The 18,692-nt window shown below is 30.0% G+C and overlaps 1 protein-coding gene across 1 annotated transcript; it reads right to left on the reverse strand.

Annotated features, from left to right (window-relative positions):
- Positions 1-13,401: 13,401 nt before the first annotated feature.
- On the reverse strand, positions 13,402-18,366 carry LOC107842212 (transcription factor MYB101). The gene is made up of 5 exons (XM_016685963.2): positions 18,152-18,366; positions 17,245-17,595; positions 15,223-15,781; positions 14,743-15,111; positions 13,402-14,054 (listed from the first exon to the last, which is right to left on the reverse strand). Exons 2-5 carry the CDS (start codon positions 17,572-17,574, stop codon positions 13,873-13,875), a joined length of 1,440 nt encoding a protein of 479 aa, XP_016541449.1. The 5' UTR covers positions 17,575-17,595; positions 18,152-18,366; the 3' UTR covers positions 13,402-13,872.
- Positions 18,367-18,692: the final 326 nt, after the last annotated feature.

The raw sequence follows: 18,692 nt of genomic DNA on the forward strand, positions 1-18,692 counted from the left end.
ACAAGAGTCTATTATACAGTCTTACTTTGTATTTAGATTCTTATACGTAACGACGTTAAATGAGAAGTTTGGGTTGAATTTTAGTAGATCAAAATGAACTAAGTTAATTAATGTGTGGATTATATTAATTCATTCAAAAATTACTTCGTCTAAAATGAGCTAAAAAATAGGTTATAACTCCATCCGCCGATTCTTACTAAGTTCTAGTTGTTTTATTTGTTCTTTTATAAAATTTTGGTGCCTAGTAAAACTATTTTTCTTTATTATGACTATACATATAATCAAATAAAAAAATATACTCTATCTTGTTGAAAATATATTGATAAGATTTTTCATATGTTAATTTAAGCCATATATCAACTCAATTTTAATGGGCTAAAATAGATTGAATTGAAATAGACTAAGCTAATAAATGAGTGAATCAATAACAACTCAAACTTAGCCCAATTTTGTATACACTTAAAGAAAAGAAGTTGTTTCTAACCTGTAATGCTACTAAGAGTTTTCTTTCTATACGCATTTAACTAGCTCGCGTGGTTCAATCACCACAAATAATTACATGTAAGTGACAAGCTTTTCATGTAAATGATAATAGAGTGAATTAGAGTTCCACTTTTGTGTGGAAATAGATTGGCGGTCTGCGTGATTATATGAAATTGGACAATCTTATCCTTATACGCTAATATTTGTTTGTTCTTTTACTATAATTTAAAGTAAGGATTAAAAATATCTCTGAATTATTTAAAATAGGTTAATTTTATCGTTTGTTACATTTTTAGTTTAAAATGTTCTTCGACTGGACAAATAGCTCAAAAGTACTCTTTCTACTAACGATTATACTAAAACAACAAAAAAGGATCAATTTTACTCTTGAACTGTTCAAACGATGGATATACATGCAACCTTAGATTCAAGAAGAAATAAAATTTGGAGGAGATAATAAACACAACATGTGTGTAATATATAGGTCAATTGACCAAATCATATCAAATAATGTGATTTTTTGTATAAAAAAAAAAAAAAAGAAAAAACACACCAGGTGGATGAAGATCAAGAAAGAGAATTATATGGCTTGAAATATGCCAATGTTGTGGAAGTCATAAGTGCATGAATTGCAAGGCAAATTTCATGTTGGAGAAAATTGTGGTGTTAATAAAGTAGATTGATAATAAAACACGAGATTATTTTTGGATCTTTTTTTTTTCTATTCAAATTACAAATGGTTATAAGAGATTATTTTCTTCGGTATATAAGTTCTAAAAGAGATTATTTGTGTAGAGAAGGATTTTTCGCAGCGTAACAGTTCTTTTATTAATTAAATTGGTATATGAAAATGCAAGATAAAGCTATGTACAGTAGATCTTTGTGGTCAGATATCCGACCCCGCACATAACGAAAGTTTTAGAGCGTTGGACAGCCCTTTTAGCAATTCTTGTCATTGCTATTGCTATACTAGTAGTTATTTGCTGCTCGACACTGCTATTGGCATAATAATCGGCCACACACCATATATTAACAGTGGCAGAGCCAGAATTTTCATCAAGGGGTTCAGAAGTATACATACAAACTCGATGAAGGGGTTCAACATCTACTCTATATATATAAAAATAATTTAATCATGTATAAATGGTATAATTTTTCGTCGAAGGGGGTTCGGATGAACCCCTAACTCAAAGGTGGCTCCGCCCCTACATATATATACTACAAAAAATGGGCAATTTTTGGAGATACAAAATCTCTGCTATTTTCTGCCAGCAAATAGAGGAAGTTAAATACTTTCACAAGTTATCTTTTTGTATAGATATATCAAAAATTTTAATACATCGAACTGTCGATATAGGTTAGCCTAATCTAGCCTCATTTCCACTTTAGCTTGATATAGAAGAAATGGGAAGAGAGTTTCAGCTTTCAAAGCATGGCGGATACAACTTGAAGAGCCCATAACTCAAGTTTCTCCTTTTTTTTGAAAAATAATAATAATAATAATAATTTAAAAAAAAATGAACTTTATATTTCTTTGTTACCTCATAAGTCATAACTAGTTGGAATTATATGCACAAAAATAATTTCGGATATTGTCTATCCTATGGCCTTATGGGCATTACGTGACATAAACTATATGTGGTGTGTTGCACATATAGTCAAGCGGATGTAGGATATCGATATCGAATCGATTCATCTGAATTTAATATTTTGATATAATAACAAAAATTTATACATGAAAATTACAACAACTAGTTGATATGAACACATAACTTCATAGATATAATGAATTTAATTTTAAAAACTTTAAATATTAAATCCATAAAACTCAAATTCTGAAGTTGTCACATTCTGCATCTAGTCCTAAATAACCCCTTATAAAAAGCATATCCTAAATGTTAAATTAATATAGTAATTAAAATTCCTCAATATAAAGAAAAAGAAATATAGGGAAAGAACGAGAAAGCGAAACATGCATGTCATTAGGTCACCAACTAGCGGAGTCAAGTATATCGACCGTAAGTAAATACATGAAAAAATAAGGTGAAGAGAAGATGATTCAACATATATTATATATGCCTAAACAATTTATCGATTTAGATTTTGTAATTTTTAATGAATGATTGTCAATCGACGGATAAAAGTTGCTCCACCGTGCCTACTCCCCTCCCCCCCCAAAACAAAACCCCACACATATAAATGTAATTCTTATTTAAGTATAGTATATATACATGTCTTTTTTATATATATAAAAGTGTTAAATATAGTTGTAATATTTTTTTTCTAGGAGCTTTGGAGCAGATAAAATTATCTTCATGTGACGTATAGATTATATGTTCGAGTCATGAAATCAGCGGTTAATACTAGTACTACAAGAGGTTGTGTATCAGACTGTTTAAGATGTGACCTCCTCTGAATCTTGCCTGAATGCAAAATACTGTTTGAACATATTTTTTTGAGAGGATGTAAAAGGAAATGAGAACAAATAAAAAGTGAAGGATGATTGGGGAGTTGATGTTGTGCATGAACCTTTTTCTTATATTTTTCTTTTTTTCTTTTTTTTTTTTTTTTAAAAGGATGCTACTAATAGAGGCGTTTTTCCTACCTAGTACTTACAAAGTATAATTTCAGAAAAAGAAAAAAGGACTGCTAATTATGACATCATAAAATATTCCAAATTTAGTAAAGATAATGTCACCCTGCAATTATGAGAGATTTCGGATAAAGAAAGATATTTTCCAATAATAATACTAATAAAATTTGATCGAAAATACAAAATAAATACTTTAAATATTCTGGTAAGAGAAGAAAAATATAATTTAGATGAGGCAAAAAGTAGTTTACACGGTAACCTTTTAATTTTGTGATGACGTATTGTAGACATTGAAATTTTGTGGACTCTACGAAAAAAATTTAATTTTGGTTAGAGTTTTTGGGGCTACTTTACCGTAAATCTAGTTTGATGGCTACTCAATCTAAACCCTATATTATGCCTATATAAAGGGGCAAATATCCCTTTAAAGAGGCATTCCAATATCCCACAAATTCACGGGATATTCACAAAGAGATCAACGATCTTCAAAGTCCCAATAAATTCATGGAATATTTATAGATCAAAACTCTTCCTTCTTATAATTAAATACATATCAAGAAGACAAAACCTCCTTTCATGGAGATCAAATCTAAATGTTCCTACGTTTGAGAAATTACGCCACCAACGACACTCGAATTACGAAAAAAATCATATCAAATCGTACGTTCGAGAATACGCTACTGACAACCCTCGAATTATAGAGAAAATACGCCACCAACGGCACTCGAATTACGAAAAAATTCATATTAAATCGTACGTTCGAGAATACGCTACTGACAGCCCTCGAATTATGGAGAAAATCAAGGGAGGAACAGATTTATACCCACATCGTTTATCAATAAAAGCTGTTATTTCTTCATATTTTTAATTGTGATCGCAATTTATTTCTATCACCGTAAAAAATTTGTTATCCAATAATAATACTAATAAAATTTGATCAAAAATACAAAATAAATACTTTAAATATTTTGGTAAGAGTAGAAAAATATAATTTAGACGAGGCAAAAAGTATTTTAACCTTTTAATTTTGTGATGACGCATGTAGCTGCGTATAAATTATTTTATAGAAACTTTTTATTATGATATTTTTATAAATTGAAGTTTAATCGCCGTAAATGTATTATTTTGTGGAAACCTTTTTTTGCGTGTGGAAACGTTTTATTATGACATGTTTATTTATTTATTGGGGATTTTAATCGCCATAAATGTTTTATTTTGTAGAGGCCTTATGATTATCCCAAATAATATTTAATTTGGGAAATAACAGCAACTGAAAGCAGAAATGATATGATAGATATTAAATTATTATTGTGATTTTCGTATTATAGTATTTGATTTGATTTTTGCTATATGCATTTTAAATTTTTTTCGGTATTCAATATTTTTGCTATATGCATTTTAAATATTTTTATACAGTGATCATTTAATTTTGTGAAACCCTTGTGGACGTAAAAATTATTTTGTGAAAACCTTTAATTTTGGCATATTTATTTATTTATTGGGGGAGTTTAATCTCCATAAATATATATTTTGTAACGATCTGAGTATCATTACAAATAATATTTTGTAATGACTACTTTATGAGCTTTTATAAAGACTTTAGTTGTCACAAAAGTCTAATTTGTTGTGGTAAGCAATCTTTACAAAATTATTATTTAGTTACTCCAGATGAAATTAAGTGTATAATATAAGATCTCTTATTTTTTTCAAAATTTGATCCATAATATGGGGTTTTATGATCAGTCGATCCCCCAATGATTTTGTATTACTATCTATAATAAGTGCGGATAAGCAGAGATCGTAATTTTACTATATTATCTCTAATTAATTACTATATGTTATAAAGTAAGAAAGAACAAAGAAGAAGAGTAGAGAGAGAAGAGAGAGTAATTTTTATTTATGAAAGATCATCAGATTGTGAATACAATGAACAAAATCCCTCTATTTATAGGGAAAATTTACTCCTAGTCTGAGTAAAATATAGATGCTTCAAATCCTAATAATTATCAAAGTAGATCTTGATAGACATTCACTATAATGTAAATACATTTATAACACTCCCCCTTGAATGTCTAATTGGTAGATAATGTGCCTCGTTGAAACCTTACTAGAAAAAACTCAGTAAAAAAAAAATCTAATGAAGGAAAAAGAGTACACATCTCTAATAATACGCATTTCGGCTACCTCATTAAAAACCTTACAAGGAAAACCAGTGGCACAAAACCTCGTTAGGGAAAAAGAGTACAGCGTGTATTAACTCCCCCTAATGAGAACATCCTTGAACCTTTGCATCCCGATCTTGTGCACCATCTTCTTAAAAGTTGTAATTGGAGAAGACTTGGTGAATAAATCAGTCACATTGTCAGTTGAATGAATCTGTTGCACGTTAATATCATCATTCTTTTGTAGCTCATGTATCTAGAAAAGCTTTGATAAAATGTGCTTCGTTCTATCTCCAATTATGAATCCTCCCTTAAGATGTGCTATGTGTGCTGAATTGTCTCTGTATAAAATTGTGGGTAGATTGTCATATTTCATACCACATTTTTCTCGAATGAGATGTATCATGGATCTCAACCATACACATTCTCGGCTTGCTTCATGAATAGCTATTATCTCAGCATGATTCGATGAAGTGGCTATGATAGACTGCTTTGTATATCTCCAAGATATGGCAGTATCCCCACATGTGAACACATTGTATGTTTGAGACCGAGATTTATGCGGGTTAGATGAGTACCCAACATCAGCATGACCAGTAAGATCGGGACTGCAATCTTTAGAATAAAATAAACTCATGTATTTATCCCATTTCAATGTCTTCTAGTAGGGGTAGAAATATATCTTGCTAACAAACTGAGCGAAAGGCTATATTGTTTCTTGTAGTTTTTGCAAGGTACATGAGTGCATCAATTGCATTAAGATATGGTACTTCATAACCAATCCAATTCGATATATTTTGAATTTCAGCAAATAATCTATTGCTTTGAAAACTCTCCAAGAGTTCCAATGATGTTCAAGCAATAAGCTTATACAATATAAGGATTATAAATAAGTTTTCCAGAAACTTTTATATGCTTCAAGCAGTTGAATCCTTAAAAGTTTTCACATAAGTTTTGTCAAGTGACAATATTCAACATTTCATAAGTGACAGCTTCAAGTGTCTGGACTGCAAATCAAATAAGTTTTACGCTTATCAAAATGCATCCTTTCATGTCACTTGATAAATGTTTCTACGTCAGCATGCTTAAATAAACGTAGAATTCAGATCCTCGTAATCTTTCACAATATTGCACCAATATTGTGTCAAAGATATTGATGATATATCATTTTGTATCGGTTCACAATGCGACATAACATTTGAGATCTCATCACTTCATTATTTTCAGGTACATAAACCTCTCATAAGGTTTCATGAAATAGTATGTTGTATGCTCTTCAAGAGCTCATTGCCTTCTTACTATGATTATTTGCTCCTTATTTTTCAAGGACTATTTCATTTGAAACCGATCAGTCTACCACGCTTTACGCATGCATAGACTTTGTCCTTTAGGAACACAAAATAAGAGCACTTGCGCTTAATATGAGATTCTTTCAGCATTTGACTTGAAATATCTTTTGGATGAGGATATGGTGATAATTTCTAACATATTTCATAGCGCTTATAATCTCCCCTTTATGTTAGGAAAACTAACATACATCCTCTACTTCTTTGAGAAATCCATCATTGTGCATTATGGTATATTCATTAATCGTATACCGCACATCAAAATTATTAGATGGAATAATTGATTTCCAACCTTGAACCAATTGAGAGGGAAGAAATAATCATAATTTATTGATCTAATGCATACAAATGCTATTGCAATATATCATATTTCAGACCAATACATTACGTTTTGTTCTCATTAACAATGGTTTAGATATTTATCGAAGACATTCAATGCTAAACCATCATCATCAAGATGAATTATCTTGATTACACAATCTGAAAATTATGCTCAATTTATATTGAACAAGTAATTTTATGAATGTCAAACGTAGGTTGACCATGAATGTACATGTGATCATCTTATTGATGCATCTTTTCAACATATCACATGATAGGTGAACGGGCCCTTATTCGCCTTTTATAATTTTCAGATTTGAAGCGATTCAATCCCAATATTAGTTGGTCCAACTAACTTGCCAGGAGAACAAACGACATAAACAATTCTTGAAGAATCTTCTAGTTCTTCAATACATGCACATCTTCGAGATGTCACAATTGTTCATATCAATTTATGAACTTTTATTCTAGTAAACTCCAAGTTTATCATGATATGTACTTTTTCTTTAGTAAATTTCAGATTTACTATTACATGAATAAATTTCAGATTTACTACTTCAGAAGTAGATTTCAAAATTATTCAACCTCTTTCGGAGGTGAATTGTGATCAAGTGCACGTTTGCATTAATAAGTTTCTCATTCCCCAGGAATGGAATATAATCGTGCCTCAAGTCTATCAAATTATGATAGCTTATAACCTCTTTCAAGATTTTGCTACTTCAGAAGCAAATAGAGGCATACATATAATCTAGAGAATTTTTCTCTAGCATAGCTTATAATCATATAAGCGTGTGAAAATATCATCACTTTTGATGATCATTATCATATTATCCCTCTACGCGTATATTCGTGCATTTAATCACTTGTCTTCTTTCAGACATATTATGCACTGCTACCACATACACCTCAAGAATGAAGTAAGTTGTCATATTTCAAACTTATCATATATTGCTACCACATTCACTTAATGGAATGGAGCATATTCAATGGGTCGAATTTCATGACTTTTCATCAAATACCCATTATTTTGCCTTAGCCATCATAATATATCAATATAGTGCATTGAGATTCAAACTCAACGTCTTATCCATATAAAGGCGTCTTAGGCATAAATCGATGGGACTTGAACCCAACATATTATCATCTCTTTTGATAATATTGTTCTTGAGAAATAAATTCAAAATATAAATGGTTCCAAACCAATTATTTTTTCTCAAATCCAACAATAATTATATTATTAGTAGCAAAAGACAGATAATATAAGGAATTATTAACCTTGAAATTGCCTTTAGATTTATAATCTCACCTTATTTGGCAGAATCTCGTGTTGATAATCTAAATTAGTTAGAGACTCGAAAACTTGTGTAGCCACATACGAATAGATCTCAATTGGTAAGAGACTTCGTACAGATCTTAATTGGTAAGAGACTTCGTGCTCATAACGTGTTATAAAGTAAGAAAGAACAAAGAAGAAGAAGAGTAGAGAGAGAAGAGAGAGTAATTCTTATTTCTCTTGAGGGATGAGAGATCATCAGATTGTGAATACAATGAACAAAACTCCTCTATTTATAGGGGAAATTTACTCCTAGTCTGAGTAAAAGACAGATGCTTCAAATCTTGATAGATATCAAAGTAGATCTTGATAGATCTTGATAAACATTCACTATAATGTAAATACATTTATAACACTATAGGTTATTTAAGTATTAAAATTTATAATATTTAATAAAAAATATAGAATAGACATAAAATAATAAATTAATATTTAATTTTTAAAATTAATTTCATGTCTTATATGAGGCCCTTTTATGCTTTTTTCACAAGTATTTTTTATAGTAATTTTATTATATCACTTCTAATTAGTTGTTATAAGTCATTTAAGACATGCATGTCTTCTTGGCTGCTTCAATCGTGATTTTATTATATCAATCCTAATTACTACAGGTTATTTAAGTATTAAAAAATTATAATATTTAATAAAAAATATAAAATAGACATAAAATAATAAATTAATATTTATTTTTTAAAATTAACTTGATGTCTTATATGACGCCCATTTATGCTTTTTTTTCACAAGTATTTTTTATAGTAATTTTATTATATCACTTCTAATTAGTTGTTATAAGTCATTTAAGACTTGTTTTCTTCGCTTCTTCAATCGTGATTTTATTATATCACCCCTAATTAATTATTACGGTCGCATTAGAAAATTAATAATATTTCATAAATGGACACAAAATGATATGTCAACATAAAACATTTGATTGACTGTCGAAATTATATAAGTGCAACATAGGTTGATTTTCGAAATTATATCAGTGTCACTTAAATTAGAATAGAAGAAAAAGTATTATAAATCACAATAAAACATTTGATTGACTATTGAAATTATATAGTACCATATAGGTTGACTTTCAAAATTATATCAGCGTCACTTAAATTGGAATAGAAGAAAAAATATTATAAATCACAATAAAATATTTGATTGACTATCGAAACTATATTAGTGCCACATAGATTGGCTTTCGAAATTATATCAGCGTCATTTAAATTGGAATAGAAGAAAAAGTATTATAAATCATAAAAATTAAAAATTAAAATTATTTTAATAATTAATTATCTAAATTATATTTATTTCACATAAATTGAGATTAAAAAACAACATAGCGTGGGCCCTTCAATGTCTAGCATTGATCTATACTTCAGTAAATTTTGTCATGATGATTGATGAGTGGTTTTATTTTAAAAAAGAAAGTATGACATATGCAAATGGACAATACTTTTTCATGATAATAAAATCTTTTAGAAAAAAAAAAACAAAATAATCTATAATAAAAAATTTATTAAAGAGAAGTTGGAGTAGAAGTTAATTATTAGTTACATTATATCATCAAGAGGTTACGTAGTCACAAATTACTATTCACATATCATCGCAGTAAATTAGTATGATTTGTTATAAACATCAAATATGTTATAAATATATTTACACTATAGTGAATGTCTATCAAGATCTAATAAGATCTATCAAGATCTAGTTGGTATTTATCAGGATTTGAAGTATATGTCTTTTAGTCAGAAACTAAGAGTATTTTCTCCTATAAATAGAGGGATTTTATTCATTGTATTCTGAACAATCTTATGACCATCAAGAGAAATAAAGAAGTCTCCCTCTTCTCTCTCTATTTATTCTTCTTGTTCTTCCTTTGTATTTTATAACACGTTATCAGCACGAGACTCTGCCAAACAAGATGAGTTTATAAAGCTAAAGGTAATTTCAAGGTTAGTAATTTCTTATGTTATCTGTCTTTTGCTACTAATAATGTAATTATTGTTGGATTTGAGAAAAATTAATTGGTTTGAAACCATTTATGTTTTATATTTATTCCTCAAGTACAATATTATCAAGGGGGGTCATAATATTTTGGGTTCAAGTCCCATTGATTTATGCCTAAGACGCTTTTATATGGGTAAGACATTGAGTTTGAATCTCAATGCACCATATTGATGATATTATGATGGCTAAGGCAAAATAATGTGTTTTTGATGAAAAGTCATGAACTTGTCCATTGAATATACTCCATTCCAAGAAGTGAATGTGGTAGCAATATATGATAAGTCTGAAAGATGAGAATTTACTCCATTCTTGAAGTGAATGTGGTAGCAATATAGAGAAATTCTCTCTATCATATTTATGCCTCGATTTGCTCCTGAAGTAGCAATATCATGAAAGAGGTTATAAGCAATCATAATTTGATAGGCTTAAGGCACAATTATATTCCATTCTTGGGGAATGAGAACCTTATTAATGCAAACGTGCACTTGATTGTGATGGTATCACAACTCACCTCCGAATGAGGCAGAATAACTAAGAAAAGTTATTTTGAAATCTACTTCTAAAGTAGTAAATCTGAAATTTATTCATGTAATAGTAAATCTGAAATTTATTCATATAATAGTAAATCTGAAATTTACTAAAGAAAAAAGTACATGTCATGGTAAACTTGGAGTTTACTAGCATAAAAGTTCATAAGTTGACATGAACGATTGCGACATCTTAAAGATGTGCATATTAAGTATTAAACATATATTGAAGAATTCGAAAATTCAACCTGAACCTTAATGTTGTTTGTTCTCATGATACGTTGGTTGGACCAACTAATTTTGGAATTGGATTCCTTAAAATCTGAAAAGTATAAAAGGTGAATATGGGTTCGTTCACCTATCATGTGATATGTTGAAAAGATGTATCAATAAGATGATCACATGTATATTCATTGTCAACCTACGTTTGACATTCATAAAGTTGTTTGCTCAATAAATTTGAGTTAAAAGCATAACTTTCAGATTATGTAATCAAGATAATTCATCTTGATGATGATGGTTTAGCATTGAATGTCTTTCATAAATAGCTAAACCATCGCTAATGAGAACAAAGCTTTATGTGTTGGTTTGAAATATGATATGGTGTATACAATAACACTTGTATGCATTAGACCAATAAATTATGATTATTTCTTCCCCTCAATTGGTTCAAGGTCATGAACCAACTATTCCATCTAATAGTTTTGATGTGCAGTATACGATTAATGAATATACCATGATGCACAAAGATGGATTCCTCAAAGAAGATGAGGATGAATGTTAGTTTTCCTAACATAAGGGGTAGATTATAAGCAACTATAAAATATGTGATGAATTATCATAAGATCCTCATTCATATGATAATTCAAGTCAAATGCCGAAAGCATCTCATATTTAAGCTGCAAGTGCTCCTATTTTGTGTCCTTGAAGGACAAAGTCTATGCATGCATGAAGCACGGTAGACTAATCGGTTCCAAATGAACAGGGAGCAAATAATCATAATAAGAAGGTAATGTGCTCTTGAAGAGCTTACGACATAACACTTCATAAAACCTTATGAAAGGTTCAGATTCCTGAAAATAATAAAGTGATGAGATCTAAAAATGTTATGTCACATTATGAACCAATACAAAATGATATATCATTAACGATATCTTTGTTACGATATTGGCGCAATATTATAAAGGATTACGAGGATCTGAATTCTACGTTTATTTAAGCATGCTGACGTAGAAACATTTATCAAGTGACATGAAAAGATGCATCTTGGTAAGTGTAAAACTTATTTGATTTGCAGTTCAGACACTTGAAGATGTCGCATATAACATGTTGAATATTGTCACTTGACAAAATTCATATGAAACTTTCTAAGAATTCAAAATGTTTGAAGCATATAAAAATTTCTGGGAAACTTATTTAGAATCATTATATTGTATAAGCTTATAGCTTGAAAATCATTAAAACTTTTGAAGAGTTTTCAAAATCAATAAGATTATTTGCTGAAATGCGAAACATACCGAATTAAATTGGTCATGAAGTACCATATCTTAGTTCAATTGGTGTACTAATGTATCTTGCAAATACTACAAGGCCTTATATAGCCTTTTCAGTTAATTTGTTAGCAAGATATAGTTCTGCTCCTATTAGGAGACATCGAAATGAGATCAAACACATGATTTTATTCTAAAGCCTGCAGTCTTAATCTTGTTGGTTATGCTGATACTGGGTACTTATCTGACCTGTATAAAGCTCAATCTCAAATAAATTATGTGTTCACATCTGGGGATACTGATATATCTTAGAGATATACAAAGCAGTCTATCGTAGCCACTTCATCGAACCATGCTGAGATAATAACTATTCATGAAGCAAGCCAAGAATGTGTATGGTTGAGGTCCATGATACATCTCATTCGAGAAAAATGTGGTTTAAAATGTGACAATGTACCTACAGTTTTATACAGAGATCATGCAGCATGCATAGCACATCTTAATGGAGGATTCATAAAAGGATATAGAACGAAGCACACTTCATCAAAGTTTTTCTACATACATGAGCTACAAAAGAATGGTGATATTAACGTGCAACAGATTCGTTCAAGTAACAATGTGGCTGATTTATTGTGAATTAAATAAAATACATTCAAATAAAGAAATAATAAAATATGATAATTTTGAAATATGAGACAAATATAAAAACCAATGATAAGTGAAGATGTAAAATTTGATTGTGAATTTTAAGCAAAAGCGTAAAGTCATATTCAACCTGAAATGTTCTCAAATAGTACATAAACTAGTTACCCTTAATTTAAAATTGTTGAGCATCATTCATTTAGTAAAGAACTACTAAGCGAGTTTCGAGCACTGGGTGTTAGGTGCGTGTTTAAGGCATACAGTCAGATACTTAGGACATAAGCCTCACAGAACTAAATCCATGCATATATAAGTACTGAGCACTGGACATTAGGCGTGTTTGGGGCATACAATCAGATGCTTAAGACATAAGACTCGCAGAACTAAGTCCACACATAAGCCCTGAGGGCGTTATATCAATGCCCTATCCCGAAGCAAGTTCCCAGACAAGTTTCAACACTACTTTTTAAAACACTGATTAAGACTGGACATGTAATTAACTCAAACAAGAAGTTTAATTTATTTGTTTCATAATTAATATTGCACACAACAAATAAGCCAAGACAATTGAATGGCCAATTATCATAATCAGTACATCTACACATTAACCTAAAGTAAAAAATAAATAAATAATAACAACAGTAACAACAAAGTACTGCAATCTCTGCTACTTAATGGTAAATTTATGAATATAAATAAATGTTTACTGCTTCTAATTAACCAATTAAAAAAAAAAAAAAAACAAGCATGTTAATTCAACAACATGCTCCAATCTCCTAGTCTTCATTAATCCTTGAAGAGGTGGACGATCTAGCTTGTAACTTATAGGTTCACGTGTATATCCTGCATCGACTTTGTGTATATATATTCAAGAAATTTACTAAACATATATAACTATATGACTGATTATTATTACGAACTTAAAGTTGTTGAAGAAATCGATAGACCTCAAAGTCTGAATCTGCTTTCAATCTTCATGAACTTGATTTTGACAATTGAATTTGGTCACATTCAAATGATTGGGCATTTGATGTATTTTGTTGATCATCACACCAATCAGGAACAGGTACACCTAGTGGAAAATTATCAAGAAATCTCATAATATCATCATCCACTTGATTACCCAACTCTAATGAAGCTTCCTTTGTTGTTATCCCTAAATAAAATAATAATAAAAGTTGATCATCTTCTAAAATGAATGTAATATAAGAAAATAAAGGAATATTGCTACACAATTTTGTTACACTACTAAAAACCAAAAATTAACGTTGTAGCTAAACAATAAAATTTGTTGCTAATCTTATTAGCGATAAATTATAAAAAAAATTAAGTATATTAGTTATGAGCGATTAAGCAATAAATTACGACATAATTCGTAGCTAATTCCATTTTTTTCAAATTGTGCTAGTGGCCAAGTCATATGCCATGATACATAATTTTACTCCAATCTAAATTAAACTTGTTATATACAGTAGGTTACTTATCATTTACAATAGGTTACCAATAAATTATTAGAAAATAGAGTTACCTTCATTACTTTTTAAGATATCTAATTATGTAAATAATTTTTACAGCATTATTGTATAGGCTAAAATTGACTATTAAAAAAATTGTATATATTTAGAAAGTTTACATATAACATAGGCTAAGATAACATATGACAAATTTCTTAAATTTACAGCTTACACTACTAAAAAACGTGAAATGTCGATGGAGATTTCCGCGCTTTTTTTAATAATGTTATCTGATCGGTTAAAAGATACTGATAATATAAATATTCCTTACATTTTTATATTTTTTTATATATATAAGTTAAATCCGATTAATATAAATGAAAAATTTACCTGAGGATGAATTGAGAGAACTTGAATCTTCAGAATGTTTACTTTGTGTAGCATTATTATCATCAGCATGAGCAAAATTATATGTTGATTCTTCAGTTAAAATTGCATCTGCTGCATCTTCTGTTAATCCATATTCTTCCCACACTAATTTCCCTTTATTATCCTCATTATCAACATTACAATTTTCCTCTATTTTTTCACCTCTTGTTAATGTCTGAGATTCCTCTAATAAGTCTTCCAATAATCCACTATTACCGCGCGATAATCCACGTTCAACAACGTAATTATTATCAGCATGATCACTTGATGTTGTTGTTGTTGTAGTCTCAGGCATGGACAATTGGATTGAACGTTGCTCTGTGCCCATACCTATCGATCGATGAAAATAAAAGTATAGTTTTTTTTTTTTTTTTAAAATGAAGAAAATGTATAGTAAACAAATATGAAGAAATTATTCATGCTGAGCTGAGGCACGCGTACCTAAGATTAAACCATTAGGGTTTGAAGAAATTCCGGAAAAAGGTCTTGTAGTTGTGGTGAAATTTGGATAGTTATGCTGAAGTGGTGGAGCCGGGATTGAACTAGAATAGCCCTGACTAAAATTATTAGGCACGGGCGCTATCATTGAAGGAAGTTGTGAATTCTTCATCGATGATGCTAATGTTAGAGAAAGGCTAACGCGAGGGTCTCGGAAAAACTTGACTTGATTGTTGATATTATTTGTATTTGTGAGAAATGAAGAACTAGGGTTATTATTGTTGAATTGATATTGATGTGGAATAATGTTTCTACTAGGTTTCATAGTTGATGGATTGAAGATATCTAAAAGGGAAAGAGGGGAATTATTATTGTTGTAATTGGAATTTTGGTGATTATTATCAAATGGTGAAGGGATATTAGTACTATGTTGTTGGTTTTGATCTTGTTGGTAATTTTGTGGTTGTATGTCTTGAGGGTATATTGGTAATCCAGCTCTTTGTCTTCTCTTCAGTCTCGTGTTCCAATAATTCTTGATTTCATTATCCGTTCTACCAGGCAACTGTATTTACAAAATAGAAAAAAAAAATTAGTAAAATTGACATTAATAAATATGTAGATAAAGACAAAAGTAGAATTTTAAGTTTAAGCTAAGGTTTTAGATCAAAAATCATTTTTGCTAATTGCATTATGAATAAATTAATTATTGTATATTAAGAAACAAAGAAGAATCAGACCACAAACTTAATAATTTTTCTCCAAGAGGATGGTCAACTTATTCTTTTTATGGAAAATGAACATTTTGGGGGTGCAAATCCAATTCATGCACACAATAGAAATTAAACATACAAAAAATAGAGATATGTACGTAAATGTATTGTTGTTTAACCTTATTCGTAAAAGTTAATATTTAAAATCTACTGATCCAACTAATTTGGATTTACATTGAATAAATCTGAAGAAATAGAACACTCCCTGTCATGAAATTCTCCATTCACAAAGAATACGTTGCTTTCAACATCAAGACTTTGAAACAATTGTCCTTGTCACATATGACCTCTAACTAAATCTTTTGCTAGTACAAATAAACAAAGATATACTTGGTCCAAAAATAGAGGAGACGTAACCGCGGAGTCAGGATTTTTATTGGGGGATTCACAAGTAAACATACAAACTAGCCGAATGGGTTCAACATCTATTATATATACATAAAAAAAATACTTTTAATCATATAAAAATTATATAATTTTCCGTCAAAAGGAGTTCGGATGTCAGACAAAATTTAGGATCAACAAATTCTGCTATTTATTATAGATATGCCCAAATTTTATTCACACACATGTACACTCTTAAGTTAGACTCAAATTATGTTGAAGAAGGAAATGAAGAACCAAGATCTAGAGTCAATAAATTCTGCTCTTTATATATAACCAATTTTCTTACACATATATACATAAGTCTAGGTTAGATGCTAATTAAGTTGAAAAAATAAAAAAAGATGAAGAACCAAGATTTTGAATCATGAATTCTTCGTTTTATGTCTTTATCTTTGTCATGCATATATAGAACCAAGATTTTGAATCGTGTATTCTTCTTTTGAGAAAAAAAGTTCCAAATATATCTAAACTTTGGCGAAAATTGTTGTAACACGTCTCAACTTTGCAAGTGTCCTATGACCCCCCCCTAAATTACTTTTTATCGTATTTCTGTGGCATATATTTGCCATCTAGACAACTGCGTGAATACACGCACGCAGAGCGCGTAAGGATTTGAAGTAGTTCAGCTAAGCAAATATATCCACAGAAATATGGTAATAAATGGTCTAAGGGGGTCATAGGACCCCCAAAAAGTTGAGACGTGTTACAACAATTTTCGTCAAAGTTTATGTATATTTCAGACCTTTTTCCCTTTTTTTTTTTTTTATGTGTTTATCTTTTTCTTGCATATATAGAGTAATAGTTAGATCGAGGCAGATAGCGTTTAAAAGATTATGAAGTAGCAAAAATAGTAGTAATAATTAAGAACCTGAGCAGCCATACGAGCCCATTTGTTTCCAAGTTTAGCATGAAGTTCCACAATAAGTCTTTCTTCATCTATAGAAAAAGCACCTTTTTTGAGATGTGGTCTCAAATGATTAGCCCATCTTAACCTACAACTTTTACCACATCTCATTAAACCTGAATTCCTTTGTACTGCATTCCAATTCCCTTCACCATGCTTCTTCACATACTCCATTAATATTGCATCTTCTGTTGTTGTCCATGGACCTTTTTTTAGTACTTGCCTTGTATTGTGATTTCTTCCTATTGATGTCCCATTATTGTTCTTGTTCACTCCTCCTCCATTTGGGGCCATCAAGATCTTCTTTTCTAATTCCTACAAAGAAAAAAAAAACGAAGGGAATTAAATAGTAAGAAATAACATATTTGTTTCTGTCCTTCGGTATGGCTCAGGTGGTTTGGAGAGTGGTTATCCACACGGATGACTCAGGTTCGATCCCCCGTCAATGTCCTCTGAATTGAGCCTGTCGCACAGGGCTTGTCTAGTGCGATTTACATCCCTTGTGTGTTTTGCAGGTTATTATACAGTGAGGGGTTTCTGAGTGTGTGTGTCAATATTATTTATTTTTTGGGAGGTAAAACTGGATGAATAACATTAATAACTACTAAGATATATGCATTATTGTTACAAAATAAGGGATTCATGTAGATCAATTGCCCCAACATTAAGGAGTTGGCTCACTCCTTGGCCCTTACATGTAACTTGTCTAACAAAAATAGTTTCTAAATTGTTCATCTCAACAACAAAAACAAAAAAAACAATCATTTAATACATAGTGTAATTCTTATGTATGATCTGATGTAGAAAGGCAATCAAGATACAACTTGATTGTATGAAAAAAAAAAAAGAAGAAGATAATTCACAAACTTACAATTCCTTTTGTGGGGCTTTTCTCTATATCCTCAAAATGATTAAAATATGGATTGAAAAACAAGCTCCAAAAAGACTTCTTTTCTATTTTTCTTCAAATAATTTTTTTTTTATTGTTCTTGTATAGCAAAATGAGAATAGTTTTTCAAGAAGCTGGAGAGAGAAAGATTGATGTATAGAAAAGAGAAAAAAATTGAGAAATGAAAGAGAGTCCACAAAGGAATTGTTTGGCAAAGAAATATTTATAGGACTCACCTTTTGTTTCGTACCGATTTGTATGCTCTATGCTTCAATTATTTCTTTTTTGGAGCTTTCTTTCTCTACACTTTTTCTTTTATCTTTCTAAGTCATGCTTTTCATCACTTCCCTCAATTTGCAAGGTGTCTTATTTCGATTTCGTTTCGATTTATCTTTTAACTTATTTAATTGAACACGAAATTTTGAATTTAAAAAAAATATATATGAAAAAGATATTGAAACTTTTATTAGTTTTAAATGTGATATAATATTTATGCGATTATTAGACTTTTAGACATACATTT

This window comes from Capsicum annuum, chromosome 9 (assembly GCF_002878395.1).
Source record: "Capsicum annuum cultivar UCD-10X-F1 chromosome 9, UCD10Xv1.1, whole genome shotgun sequence".
Taxonomy (NCBI): domain Eukaryota; kingdom Viridiplantae; phylum Streptophyta; class Magnoliopsida; order Solanales; family Solanaceae; genus Capsicum; species Capsicum annuum.